Source organism: Lithobates pipiens, unplaced genomic scaffold, assembly GCF_037356315.1.
Source record: "Lithobates pipiens isolate NorthernLeopardFrog02 unplaced genomic scaffold, aLitPip1_a1.2 Scaffold_23, whole genome shotgun sequence".
Lineage (NCBI taxonomy): Eukaryota > Metazoa > Chordata > Amphibia > Anura > Ranidae > Lithobates > Lithobates pipiens.
This window is the reverse complement of record NW_027507785.1, coordinates 292852817-292867528: the sequence shown is the minus strand read 5'-3', so window position 1 is coordinate 292867528 and position 14712 is coordinate 292852817. Positions and strand designations below refer to the sequence as shown.

The following is a 14712-nucleotide window of genomic DNA, read 5'->3' as shown; positions in this document are numbered from 1 at the left end:
GGCAGGGGCAGTGTAGGAGCGGTGTATACACATGGTCTTGCACATAGGCGTGCGCAGGGGACGTGCCTGGGCACGCCCTAATCACTCCTTGCGGTGCAGATTCCTCCTGCTGATATTTCACCAAAGCCTTCCAACGGAACTTCTAAAACTTTAAATGTAATAAAAAAAAATAATAATACCAAAATAAAAAAACTGACAGGTCCACTGCCCTACTAACACCATCCATGTTTTAATACATTGGTTTTGCTTCTGTTTCTTACTTTTGTAATATTGCTGATTCAGTTTCCTGTATTATCTTTTGTTCAGAATGCATATAAAATATTAGTGACAGAGACCTGGAAGCAGGGGGAAGTGTCAGAGTTGCCCTTAGCAGCCAGTTAAGCCCTGTGTTCACATCTCACGATTTTGGATCACGTGTAGAATCGAGGAAAACCTGTAAAGCGATTTTGGCTGCTATTATTCTTTAATGGCACCCCAAACGTGATTCTGCCGCGACCATCACGTAATCTCGGCAAAACACATGTTTTATAAACACACTACACTTGCCGCCCTCATTATTTTAGTCATTAAAACTACAATTCTGTTCCACAGGAAAAATCCCCAATGCTCCCAATAAAAGATCAGATGCTGCCAACTACGATGACACCAAGAAATCTGGGAGAAATACGACTGGGGATTCTGGCATTGAGCATTCTCTCCTAGGGGTGGAAACCGATCGCTCTCACCGCAAAAGGTAATTGTGTGTGTGTGTGTATCTATCTCTATCATCTCTATCTCTATCATCTCGATCTCTATCTCTATCATCTCTATCTCTATCTGTATCATCTCTCTCTATCATCTCTCTATCTCTATCTGTATCATGTCCATCTCTATCTCTATCTGTATCGTCTCTATCTCTATCTCTATCTGTATCATCTCTATCTCTATCTGTATCATCTCTATCTCTATCTGTATCATCTCTATCTCTATCTGTATCATCTCTATCTCTATCTGTATCATCTCTATCTCTATCTGTATCATCTCTATCTCTATCTGTATCATCTCTATCTCTATCTCTATCATCTCTATCTCTATCTGTATCATCTCTATCTCTATCTCTATCATCTCTATCTCTATCATCTCGATCTCTATCTCTATCATCTCTATCTCTATCTGTATCATCTCTCTCTATCATCTCTCTATCTCTATCTGTATCATGTCCATCTCTATCTCTATCTGTATCGTCTCTATCTCTATCTCTATCTGTATCATCTCTATCTCTATCTGTATCATCTCTATCTCTATCTGTATCATCTCTATCTCTATCTCTATCATCTCTATCTCTATCTGTATCATCTCTATCTCTATCTGTATCATCTCTATCTCTATCTGTATCATCTCTATCTCTATCTGTATCATCTCTATTTCTATCTGTATCATCTCTATCTCTATGGCCACGTACACACGGGCGGATTGTCTGCCCAACTAAGTTCGTCAGACAATCCGACAGACAGTCCGTTCAAAATTTGAATGAACGGACTTGACCACACACGATGAGCAGACAGTCCGCTGAAAGCGTGCGTGATGACGTGTATGGCACGTACGACGGGACTAGAAAAACGACGTCCTATACACAGCAATGCAACCTTCGGCCGTGTAAATCCTTTCTGAGCATGCGCCATACTTAGTCCGTCCAACTTGCCTACACACGAGCGGACTGTCCGCTGAAACCAAGTTTGGACGGACAAAACCAAGTTTGAACGGACAAAATTACGGAAATTCCGTAAGACTTTGTTCGTCAGACAGTCCGCTGAAAAAGTCCGCTGAAGCCCACACACGGACTATGTTGGACAGACAATCCGCCCGTGTGTACGCGGCCTAACTCTATCTGTATCATCTCTATCTCTATATGTATCATCTCTATCTCTATCTGTATCATCTCTATCTCTATCATCTTTATCTCTATCATCTCTATCTGTATCATCTCTATCTCTATCTGTATCATCTCTATCTCTATCTCTATCTGTATCATCTCTATCTCTATCTCTATCTGTATCATCTCTATCTCTATCTGTATCATCTCTATCTCTATCTCTATCTGTATCATCTCTATCTCTATCTCTATCTCTATCTGTATCATCTCTATCTCTATCTGTATCATCTCTATCTCTATCTGTATCATCTCTATCTGTATCATCTCTATCTCTATCATCTCTATCTCTATCTGTATCATCTCTATCTCTATCTCTATCTGTATCATCTCTATCTCTATCTCTATCTCTATCTGTATCATCTCTATCTCTATCTGTATCATCTCTATCTCTATCTGTATCATCTCTATCTCTATCTGTATCATCTCTATCTCTATCTGTATCATCTCTATCTGTATCTGTATCATCTCTATCTCTATCTGTATCATCTCTATCTGTATCATCTCTATCTGTATCATCTCTATCTCTATCTCTATCATCTCTATCTCTATCTCTATCTGTATCATCTCTATCTCTATCTGTATCATCTCTATCTCTATCTGTATCATCTCTATCTCTATCTGTATCATCTCTATCTCTATCTGTATCATCTCTATCTCTATCATCTTTATCTCTATCATCTCTATCTGTATCATCTCTATCATCTCTATCTGTATCATCTCTATCTCTATCTCTATCTGTATCATCTCTATCTCTATCTCTATCTCTATCTGTATCATCTCTATCTCTATCTGTATCATCTCTATCTCTATCATCTCTATCTGTATCATCTCTATCTCTATCTGTATCATCTCTATCTCTTTCTCTATCTCTATCTGTATCATCTCTATCTCTATCTGTATCATCTCTATCTCTATCTCTATCTCTATCTGTATCATCTCTATCTCTATCTCTATCTGTATCATCTCTATCTCTATCTCTATCATCTCTATCTCTATCTCTATCTGTATCATCTCTATCTCTATCTGTATCATCTCTATCTCTATCATCTCTATCTCTATCTGTATCATCTCTATCTCTATCTGTATCATCTCTATCTCTATCTGTATCATCTCTATCTGTATCATCTCTATCTGTATCATCTCTATCTGTATCATCTCTATCTCTATCTGTATCATCTATATCTCTATCTCTATCTGTATCATCTATATCTCTATCTCTATCTGTATCATCTCTATCTCTATCTGTATCATCTCTATCTGTATCATCTCTATCTCTATCTGTATCATCTCTATCTGTATCATCTCTATCTGTATCATCTCTATCTGTATCATCTCTATCTCTATCATAATAAATACCATATTATATTTTTGATTTGCAGTCAAGAAAGGCATATAGCAGGAAACCCTGCAAACGGTCAGCCCAAGAATAAGCATGACAAGGTAAGAAAAATTACAAATATTTTTGTAATACCTCTTGATTCAGAAATTCAGAGCTGTCCCGTACACTCTTCAGTCAAACAATATTTTAAGGACCTTAATTAGGACTACAGAACACCTCGCCTCCAATATCCCCTAGTGTTATGGAGATGAGAAGAAGGGAAGGTATACTGTAGTCACGACATACTTCCTGTCTTAGGGTGACAATACTACCTCTCTATAGATACAATACAGTAAGTGAGTGTTGTCACCCTAGTAAGATCATGTAAACAATAGTGCAGCACTCAATTAATGTGAACCAAAATTGTTAAATACAGTGTGCATGGGACCCAAGTTCTCCAAAACTAGTGAATACACAAATGATAAAATAAATGAAGGATCCAACCGGATTATGCAAAAAATATTAATCAATAAACATTGCAGTAAATAAAAAAATGTGAGAAAAGCTGTGAAAAAGCTGTATTACTCAAACATTCATAAATGTATTCTCGTATTGTAGTCCACCATAAAAATTGAGTCCCACGAGTTGGAAAGAAATCACGGTTGGTAATTTTTTTTGTTTTGGGGGGGGTGACAAACAGTTGCAGCACCCACCCGGTCGGGTCTGCAGTACATATTTCATCTATGGTGGGCAGCGCTTCTTCCAGGCTTCACCAGCAGCTTCTTCTTCTCCTGCTCTCCACGGAAATCACAGCAGCGGCAGCTTCCGTCTCCTCCCTCCTCGGTGGCCAATCGGGACTCTTCTCTTTTCGGCCAATCGGAAAACTGGTCTCAGACGCGCTTCTGATTGGTCAGATTGAGGATCAGTGTCTCAATAGCAAATATTAATTCGCTGTTGTAACACCTGGGTGGGCTCATAGCGCAATGCTACCCAAGCCCACCATATTTTGAAGCCTATTAGAGTCTCTGGCTCTAATCAGGTGCTTAAAAAAAAAAAACCCTGCCACTGTAATTCATGCGCACAGCTTCCTGAAAGGGGCCGGATGCATGAATAGTGGGTGGCGGCCATGGATAGAGGGGGCGGCACCCAGGTTCCCCTAAAGGATGGGCCGCCACTGCTGTCCACTACCATATGGTGAAATGGGCACGGTGAAGGTGTGAACATGTTTATTATACAGTATTGAGTCAATAAAGCAGTCCAATATTAAGGGGAATCATCCCATCAACAGTTGAAGGGTGAGTTTGCACCTTCAGATAGCAGACTCCAAATGCACAGCGGGCCACATCAAACAGAAAGGCAATTATGTGCATGAGACACAAACAGCCACTCATAGTGTAAAACTGCAACATATCATTTAATTGTAGAAAACAGGTGTACATAAGGTGTACAAAAATCCATTAAAAAAACGCGCTATGTAATCCATCAACAAATGCAAGATCGCAATGACTCCACGAGCGCCAAGGCGGTCACATGATCCGAAACCCTGCCCCGCCTCCTGCCATCTGAAATCCCTTAAAGGGACGCGAGGAGCCGGTGCCAAGGGGTTAATAAAAAGAACAACCTGCTCCAGGTGTCTACTTCCTAATGATCTCTCCCCTCTCCAGGCGTTGGTGCGGCTCAATATGCAGCCATATGCAAAAATGTAACAAAAAGGTTTGGATAGCCGCACTACAATGAAAACCATTTCTTTATTGTTATAATAAATCCATACAGCAAGGATAAAACTTTTGACGCATTTCACACCATTGTAGCAGGTGCTTATTCAAAGCTACGTTATTTAAATTAACTTAGCTATGAATAAGCACCTGCTAAAACAGTGTGAAATGCGTCAGTGGTTTTATCCCTGCTGCATGGATTTATTATAACAATAAAGAAATCGCTTTCATTGGAGTGCGGCCATCTGGACCGTTTTGTTACATTTTTGCCAAGGAGTTAATGTATTCTTTTCATGCTTCCATAGACTTCAATGGGGCAAGAAAACACGGGTAAGTGCATAAAGTATCGAACGTGCCTAATTTTTTACAATGCAGAATGCAGATGTGAACAGCCTCATTGGAAACCATGTATTTTCATTTGCTGCAAAATGCACACAAAAGATCACAGTTGTGTACCAGGCCTAAGTGGGCATCACTTAGGGGATCACATTTGTTCCATAGTGGGGAAAACAGCTCTTTCATGCTCAGCTAGCTTTAGTCTTTGATCTTGTATTTATGTATATCTTCCACATCTGATCATATGTTTTTACAGTTTGGTGGTACTTCTTTTAGACCTGTAGCGGAGCCGACGCATTACAATCCACCTCCGTCCCCACCACTTCTGCCAGATTTCCCAACAATTGAGCAACTACAGCCCCAGATGCCAGCACATGGTAAGTACCAAAACCTGATTTGTTATCAAACGACACAATGTTAGAGGGTAAGCCTGCACAAACGCTCTTTCCATTTCGATTTGCCTCCTTTTATCTCATTAGGAATGAGTGTCGCTGTTGCATCGCTTGCAAAGCTGGAGAGAGAATGCATCTAAAAGATAGGGACTTCTGCTGCAGCAGAGATAGTGAGACTCTGTGGCATGTTGAATCAAAAAGTATACCAAGACTCCATCACAGGATGGTACTGTGGGGGTATTAACGATAAGGCAGTGCCACGTCCTATAAAACAGTTTTGGATCATAAAGCACATAAAGAAAAAATGGACTTTATACTGTGGCATGTTGGCTTTTGAAGGGAGCCCAGAAGGGTACAAGACAGCAGGGCAACTCACTATAGCCAGTTGACTTTTAACTGGACAGTATTTATTTAATGATCTTTGTGTTACATTCAATCACAGCAATAGAAACCAGTTAGTGATAAAGCCAGAATTGATATGTTGAATTGATATGTTGATATGCAGTAGCAGAACCAACTCCATAGAAGCTTGTGTGCCCAGTGCCCACTAATATGGCATCTACCTACCAATAAGACTTAATCATCCAGACAGGCAGCACCAGGAGTAAGCTGAAGGTGTTGCTTATTGTCCACTTGGCACAGAGAGCTTATGTGATCCTATTCAGATTGCCATTATAAGTTATGTGAGCCCATTTAGGTCAGAACCTTCAATCTCTGGCTCCCAAAACTGTTCTTATTCTAAAGCCTCCATCGTTCCCTAGATCATATACCCATTTTTGGGCTGGTGTGCATCATAGTCCGTGGTAGACCTTTACATACAATCTATTCCTAGACAAAGGCTGTAGAAAGTCGGCATAGGCAATTAATAAGGTGGGATCCAAGGAAGGTTGGATCTTCAGCAAACAGACTATACACCAAGTTTGGACACTTGTTTTGTGCCATGTTCTCCATGGTTCTCCATTATAGGAGAACCAGTCCCAAGGTTGCAATTTAGTTATTAGGCCCTCACAGGGCTTTTTTGTTCTCATAGAAAAGGTGCAGATACTCTCTCCAACCTGACCTTCCTCTGAGCACCATCCCTTGTCTCTGCACCCTAACCATTTCCTAGGACCACTCCTTGTAGAGGATACAAAAGCCAAGTATCATTTTGTGGTGTTAAGTAATTTGTATGGAATTGGGTTAAATTGGTTAATGATAATAGACCCCCCTGGCACTGGCAGCAACAGATCCTCCACAAAAACAATAAATCCTTCCCAGCAACAATTTACCCCCCCCCCCCCCGGAACAAAATACACTCCCCAGCAACAAGAGATGCCCACCAGCAACAATGGTTCTGCACAAACAAAAAAAGACTCCAATAGATAATAGATCAACAATAGATCCCCCAGCAGCCAGCATCAATAGACCCTTTGCCCTTAACATAAGAACTCCAGAAAAAAAGATCCACAGCCAGCAACAAAAGATCCCCCGCAGAAGATCCCTCCAGCAACGCTACAACCCCCAGCTACAATAGATCCCCAGCAGTCAGCAAAATTGACCCTTCCCCCTCAACATAATAATCCCCCGGGGAAAAAAGATCCACAGCCAGCAACAATAGATTCCCCCAACCCCACCAACAGTAGATTCCTCCAGCAACACCTGACACCCCCTTCCCAGCAACACTACAACCTCCAGCAGTCAATAGACCCTTAAGCAAACCCCAGCCTCCTTTGCCAGTACATACATTCTATGTTGGAAGTGCTGGAACCCACGTTCCTGCTGTGAAAAAGCCCTGGGCCCTCATTATATGATACTAGGTTGCGTAAAAAGGCATCTGTTAAAAATGTAAATACTGTTGTATTCATCAAACCTCTTTTGAGCTTTCCTAGCATGTCTATTCTGGTGCGGTTTGCAATAAGGATTAGTAGATATTACATTACCCATCCATTTTATATCTGTTCTTTCGGTGTAGTCTTTGGTCACCCACCTGACATTTTTACAGATCACAGCCACAATCTTGCTAAACTTAGATTTGTTCTCTTTCATTGTATAGATGAAACTGTTCTGGAGCAGCTAAACCGGGTAAGAGCAGAGCGGATCCAGCTAGAGAAATCGCGGGAAGAACTGATAAAAAGAACCAAAGCATTGTTGGAGCAACAAAAGCTCAGACGTCAGCAAGGTACTGGTCCGTATTGACTGGCTCAAGGATCATTTCCTTTGGGATGAGGGTTTTTCTATCCTGTAGTGAGCAGAACCAACAGGCCTGGCAACAAATGTGGTTATTAGTGATTTAATTGAGAGATTAGAAGAGCCCTTTTCAACTGGGGGTGACTTCAGGGGTGCCATGGCAAAATGCCTAGAAACTGCCCAAAAATTGTATACAAGCCAGCAGATGGATGAGTCCTGCCTATTAGTTGCATAAAGCCACAGGATTTCATTGTGCACCATTACAACCTTCTAGCTGCCAGTTTTTTGAAAGCCTGTGGCATGCAAAACACACTCAAAAACTTCACCCGATGTATAAAAAAAGTGCAGACGGATACACAAGCCCTCTAAAATCAGCAGGCCATGTCCTGAATCCCCCGGGGCGTTAGGCTCCAGACAGGGACAAGGACACGTAAAACTTGGTCTTTCTGGCTGAAACCAGGCAGACCCCGTTCTTTGGAAGGTCTGCCGAAACAGACCCACCCAAATACTAGGTGAGGCTCCCCCGAAGGGAGACCCCAACCCTAAGAGAGAGGGCGAACTAAGCCAGAAGGCCATGTCCACCCCCTCCCCAGATTTCTAGCTGCCAGTGTGCTAACAACCAATGACATTATTGGTTGATAAGGAGGGCGTTGGGCACCTGCACAGCACCCTTGTTAGACCTTCCCCTGCCCCTCTCCATCAACACTGAGGGAGAGAAACTGAGGGAGAAGAGAAACATTGGAATACTAGTCAGTACCAGTGTGCAAAGGTTTTTGCTTTGGAAGAATTAAAGCGGAGTTCCAGACAATTTTTTTTTTCTCTTTAATTGATCTGAGCATTATTCATTTTTAAATTAAATGATTATACATGGTTAATTGTGGATCTTTGTAAAATATAAATGCAATACTTACAATTTTCACCCTCCTGTTGTGGCCTGGCCTTTGCCATCGTGATTGTGGGCATGTGAAGTCCAATCGAGATCTCTTCCTGGATATGCGTTGGAGAGGTGCATGCTGGATAACCAGCATGCACCTCTCGCGCATGCGCGATTCACCGGCGGCCGTAGCTGTGATTGCTTCTAAAGTTGCCATAACAACGGGCTGCGACAGAGGAAGGTCCCGCCCCCGTTGTTATGGCAACATAGATAAACACATCTCAGCGCTGTGATCCACCTTAAATCGCGTCATTTCCTGTCAGGAAATAACGCGCTTTTTGATCACAGTACTGCCTACATCATTTCCCAGGAGCACAGGCAAGGGAGGAAGTGACGAGGAGCTCCGCGGACCAGGAAGTGGAAGATTAGGAGGACTACATAGCAACAGGGCGATTCTGGTAAGTATAAAAAAAAAATTCCTCCAAATGTTTTCTGAAAAAAAAAAAAAACATTTTCAGGGTGGAACTCCGCTTTACTCACCGTTAAGGTTGGGTGTCCTACGCATATGGGTGTTGCATGCATGCATTATGTAAAACTATTAATTTTTGTTTTTTAAACTTTAGAATGGTATGCCTCGATTGTGTGGAATTGTAAAGAGTGCCTTGACTGAAAAAAGGTTGTGAAACACCTTGGATTAGATACTTTTTTTTTTTTTTTTGCATTATAATGTTTTTTATATATCCTAACCTATATTAAAATTAGGGATGCATCGGTATCAGTGCTGATACCGAGTATTTTCACTCCTACTCGGGAAAATAGCCCAATACCGAAAACCGATACTTTGCGGTGTGATTTTGGTCATACAAAATGAATGAATCGCACTGCAAAGGATCGCATGCAATCTGAACAGGAATGCAGTACGATTCCTGTCTGAATAACATGCAGTTTCCCGCAAAGCTCCTGTGTGAACCCAGGCTGAAATTACTGACGAGCCTGGGTTCACACAGGAGCGGTGGGGAAACCGCATTGTGGTTCGGACAAGAATCGCACCACATTCCTGTTCAAATCGCAAGCGATTCTTTGCAGTACGATTTGCGCCCATTCATTTTGTGTGGGGATGCAAATTGCATCGCAATGTATCGGTACTTGCCATTCGTACTCATACCCGCCAATAAACAAAAAATGGTATCGGTGCAACCCTAATTAAAATCAACCTTCATACAGTTGAAATCAGTCTCTGGCAGTCATTAATGACCAATCAAACAATGCTGCAATCTTTGTGTAAAGTTACCAATAAATCCCCTCCATAAGTCTGAACTAGAGTTTGTTTTCTTTAAGTGAGTTTTAAATGCTAACCCTGGTCTAAAGTGAACCTATCATTCACAACAAAAGATACACTATATTACCAAAAGTATTGGGACACCTGCCTTTACACGCACATGAACTTTAATGACATCCCAGTCATAGTTCGTAGGGTTCAATATTGAGTTGGCCCACCCTTTGCAGCTATAACAGCTTCAACTCTTCTGGGAAGGCTGTCCATGAGGTTTAGAAGTGTCTATGGGAATGTTTGACCATTCTTCCAGAAGATCATTTGTGAGGTCAGGCACTGATGTTGGACAAGAAGGCCTGGCTTGCAGTCTCCACTCTAATTTATCCCAAAGGTGTTCTATCAGGTTGAGGTCAGGACTCTGTGCAGGCCAGTCAAGTTCCTCCACCCCAAACTCACTTATCTATGTCTTTATGGACCTTGCTCTGTGCACTGCTGAACAATCACGTTGGAACAGGAAGGGGCCATCCCCAAACTGTTCCCACAAAGTTGGGAGCATGAAATTGTCCAAAATGCTTGTTATGCTGAAGCCTTAAAGAGGTTGTAAAGGTTCTTGTTTTTTTCAGCTTAATGCATCCTATGTTTATTATAAAAAAAAAAAACAACCTTTAGTGTCACTTTAAGAGTTCCCTTCACTGGAACTAAAGGGCCAAACCCAACCCCTGCAAAATAACCGCATACCGCCCAACTTTTTGAGATGGGAATGAGGGACACCTATCAGCAAAAGTATGTAGGCATAGGACACACCCCTTGCCATACCCCCTTAAAGGAGAATTGTACAACCCACAAGTGCTTTTTTTTTTTTTTACCACTACTCTTCCTTTATATTGGCTTTTGGAATTTACAAATGCAGCAATTTAGAAATCAGATGAAAGGTTTAGCTCTGAAAAACCCTTTTTGATAGATAAAAAGTGCATTTTATATACATCTATATGGATCAGACCAAAATGAGGGACAAATGAGGAGGACAGAGGGACATTGCTCCAAATCAGGGACAGTGCCTCGAAACCAGGGACAGTTGGGAGCTATGCAACCCCACACCATAATCCCCCCTTTACCAAATGATCTGGACCAGTGCACAAAGCAAGGTCCATAAAGCCATGATAGTATATTCTTAAAACACGTTGGCTGTATCTGATGCCATTAAACATTTTTTAAAGGATCGGGAATTCGTTTTTTACTGCAGAAGATTGCGTATTGCATGTAATAGACCTCAAGGGACCCGCACCAAAAATGCAAGTGTTGTGTCTTGATGCGTTTAAACATTTTTTTGGGGCTAATAGGAAAACTTTACAACTCTGCACGTGGAGTGCGACTTTGAGGCGACTTCACACTCTCTGGCACTCAAGTCGCATCAAAGTAGTGCAGGAACCTTTATGTGTCCAAAGTTGTGTCCGTGAACAGAACTGACATGCTTTCCTATTAGCCCAAAATAAAAGCAAAATGCGCTGAAAAACTCATCAATTGCAACACGCATAGGTCACACTTGCTGCGGCTCACAGCAGGGGGTCTGATGTGTCCCTGTACATCGATTCAGGTGCGAATCAAGTCTGAATTTCTGCCTGAATTGGCACCTGAAACCGAGTCAAAGACGCACAGGACCCTTTCCAATGTTGCCAGGGGCCACCATTGAGAGCCGGTCACACTCTCCTGTCATGCAAATTGGATGTGGAGAAACTCGCATCCAATTTGCATAAGTGTGAACCCAGCCTTAAGGTCAAAGCTTTCTGGTCAGTCACCTTAGAACGTTAAGGAGGCAACTGAATCCCTAACAGTCAGGGAACCAGTATTTTCATCCCTGCATGTTTTCTTTCTTTTCTTTCAGCAAGGGATTCCTGGAAAAAGAAGTATTTTGAGACTAAGAAAGTCACATCTGCCCTGGAGGAGACTTTTAACAAGCTGAATAAAGAGCTGGAGGCTTACTACCAGAAGCTTCTAGGACAGCTCGCAGCCCGAGACAGTAAGAAGCGCGCCAAGCACCCTACATTGGCCGCCAAGTCCAAGGTACCTGACCAGCAAGATTTTGTATGGGGGGGGGGGGGGAGAGAAACTGTTGGGGGATACCTTAGTTTAACCATTTTTTTATTTTAGCTTTGGTTGAAAGGTTGAAGCTTCAGCCAGTATCTTTATCTTTTTTTGCTGTGTAGAGTTGGGGAGATTTATCTTTTTACTTCCTGTCCCAAAGCTGCAAAAGGAAGTTAGAGGAAATCTCCACAAAGTTAAAGGATAACTATGGTGGAATAAACGACAAAATAGTATAGGATTAAAAATTGCTACACAAGCAAAATTAAAATAACCTTTCCTTTTCAACCTACAGCCACTCATTTTCTGTAAAATTCAATGCAAAATGGCAGGCTGGAGGGATTCCGTTCGCCATTTGGGTACAAAATGTCCCCCCCACCCTTCACCTTTACTATGAACAGAAAATGTTAATTTTGTCTTTTTCATTGTGACCTCTTTACAGAACTCTACAATTATAAAGATAACCACCAAACAGCGTGAGATTGATGAGCTGAAGCGCAAGTTGGAGAATGCGAGGATCAAGCTCCTCATTGAAATCAAGGTTTGTTTTACTTTAGCAAACTCTTCACTTACCCAAATGTGATCTGAATGACAAAAATCTCCCAGCACATGATAGAAACCAGAAGTGTGCAGGCATATAATGTTAAAGCTGAACGCAAAGCAATATATAAACTTTCAAATTCAATTAAAATACAATAAAAAAAAATTATTTATTTATTTTTTATTTTATTTTATTTTTTTAACAAAAAAAAAAAACACAACACAACTTATTAAAATGTATTTTATTTTAGCATCCTGTGCTCCTCTTTACAACAATGAGCAGAGTGGAAGATGGAGGATCTGCATTATAAGACCATTGGGGCTCTGTTGCTTTACACAGTGCTGCCAGTCTAAGCCCTTGTACACACGATCAAAGATTCCGATGGAATGTGTCCGATCGGAGCGTTTTGTCGGATATTCCGACTGTGTGTGGTCTGCATCGGACTGTTTCCGTTGGGATATCCGTCGGACCAAATTTTCCAACTTGCCGGAAATATTTTCCGACAAAATGCTCCGATAGGACATACTCCGATCATGTGTAGAGAATTCCGATTGGACAAAGTACCACGCATGCTCAGATCAAATTCCTACATCAAAGCTATTGGCTACTAGCGTGAACGTAGTCCCATCGTAACGAAATTACGTCATCACGTTCTGATAGATCGGATTTTCCGACAACTTTGTCCGACCGTGTGTATGCAACAGTTTCGGACAAGATCCGACAGACAAAATCCGACGGATTTGGTTGTCGGAATCTCCGACCGTGTGTACAAGGGCTTAGGCTGGATTCACACCTATGCATTTTTAGTGCTTTTTGCATTTTGCAGATTTGCACTACAGAACGTTTTCCATAGGAAACCATGTTAAACCATGCAAAAAGCACTAAAACTGCATAGGTGTGAATCAGGTCTAAAACTGTGAACGTTTGCAGGAGGGGGAAGAGCAAAAGAATGACCTCATGCATGCTGCTTCAACATCATCCATTCAGTGGGGTTGTCCTTGACAAGACTATATTACTTAAAGGTGGAACTTTACCAATAACAACTTGATGAAATGTTATTTGGCAAGGAACATACATTATTAAATATGCTACCAAAATTAGTGTGTGCTGTAAATTGCCTTCGGCATTGCTCCTGTTTCTTCTTGCTGGAGGCCGCCATTTTTCTGAAGCCCAAAGCAGCAATAAATCTTTAGGCTTTCAGCTGATTGCCTGTACAGATTCAGGACAGTGTCTAAAAATAAAGAGCAACTGAGCATGTGCAGAGCAGGGTGAGATCGTGATTACTGGATGTTAACCAGTTCCCACCCACCATATAGCAATATGATGTTGGGAAAGTGGTTCCGTCATATGTCGTGATTAGGATAACAAGCTGCGGGAGCGTGGCAAACGCTGTTGTGTTGTGTCAGTCTGTTTACCACGTAATCAGCTGTGTCCAATCACAGCTGATCACATTGTAAACAGGAAGAGCCGAGTATCGGCTTTTCCTCACTGGCATCCGACAGACGCGAGTAGAGGAGAGCCGATCGACTGCTCTCCTGACAGGGGCAGTCTGCGCCAATTATCAGCTCAGCCCCCTTGAGGATGCCCACCGGGGATGGCCATCACTGATGACCACCAGGTATGCCAACGTGTGCCCACATATGCCAATCAGCAATACCTGCCAGTGCCTCCATAGAAGTGATGCCCATCAGTGCCACCTATGAGTGCCCATCAGTACCACCTTATCAGTGCCCGTCAGTGCAGCCTCATCAGTGAAGGAGAAAACGTACTTATTTACAAAATTTTATAACAGAAACAAAGAAAACCCTTTTTCTTTTCTAAATTTTCTGTCTTTTTTTTTTATTTGTTTAGCAAAAAGTAAAAACCCCAGAGGTGATCAAATACCACCAAAATAAAGCTCTATTTGTGGGAACAAAATAATAAAAATGTTGTTTGGGTATAGTGTAGCATGACTGCGCAATTGTCCTTTAAACTGTGACAGCGCTGAAAGCTGAAAATTAGCCTGGGCAGGAAGGGAGGAAAGTGCCTGGGTATTGAAGTGGTTAAACAGTATAGTAACTTATCTTTAATGTTTTACATACTCTACTATACTTGCAAAAGGGGCCA

At 41.7% G+C, this 14712-nt stretch overlaps 1 protein-coding gene across 1 annotated transcript in view; it reads left to right on the top strand.

Moving 5' to 3' along the window:
- The window catches only part of SPATA1 (spermatogenesis associated 1), a 46403-nt gene that overhangs the window by 28212 nt on the left and 3479 nt on the right, over nucleotides 1–14712 (top strand). Inside the window, exons 6-11 of the mRNA XM_077450346.1 lie at nucleotides 592–733; nucleotides 3292–3352; nucleotides 5538–5658; nucleotides 7706–7831; nucleotides 11869–12047; nucleotides 12508–12606. Coding sequence (XP_077306472.1) covers nucleotides 592–733; nucleotides 3292–3352; nucleotides 5538–5658; nucleotides 7706–7831; nucleotides 11869–12047; nucleotides 12508–12606 — 728 coding nt within the window. The remainder of the gene's footprint in view (nucleotides 1–591; nucleotides 734–3291; nucleotides 3353–5537; nucleotides 5659–7705; nucleotides 7832–11868; nucleotides 12048–12507; nucleotides 12607–14712) is intronic.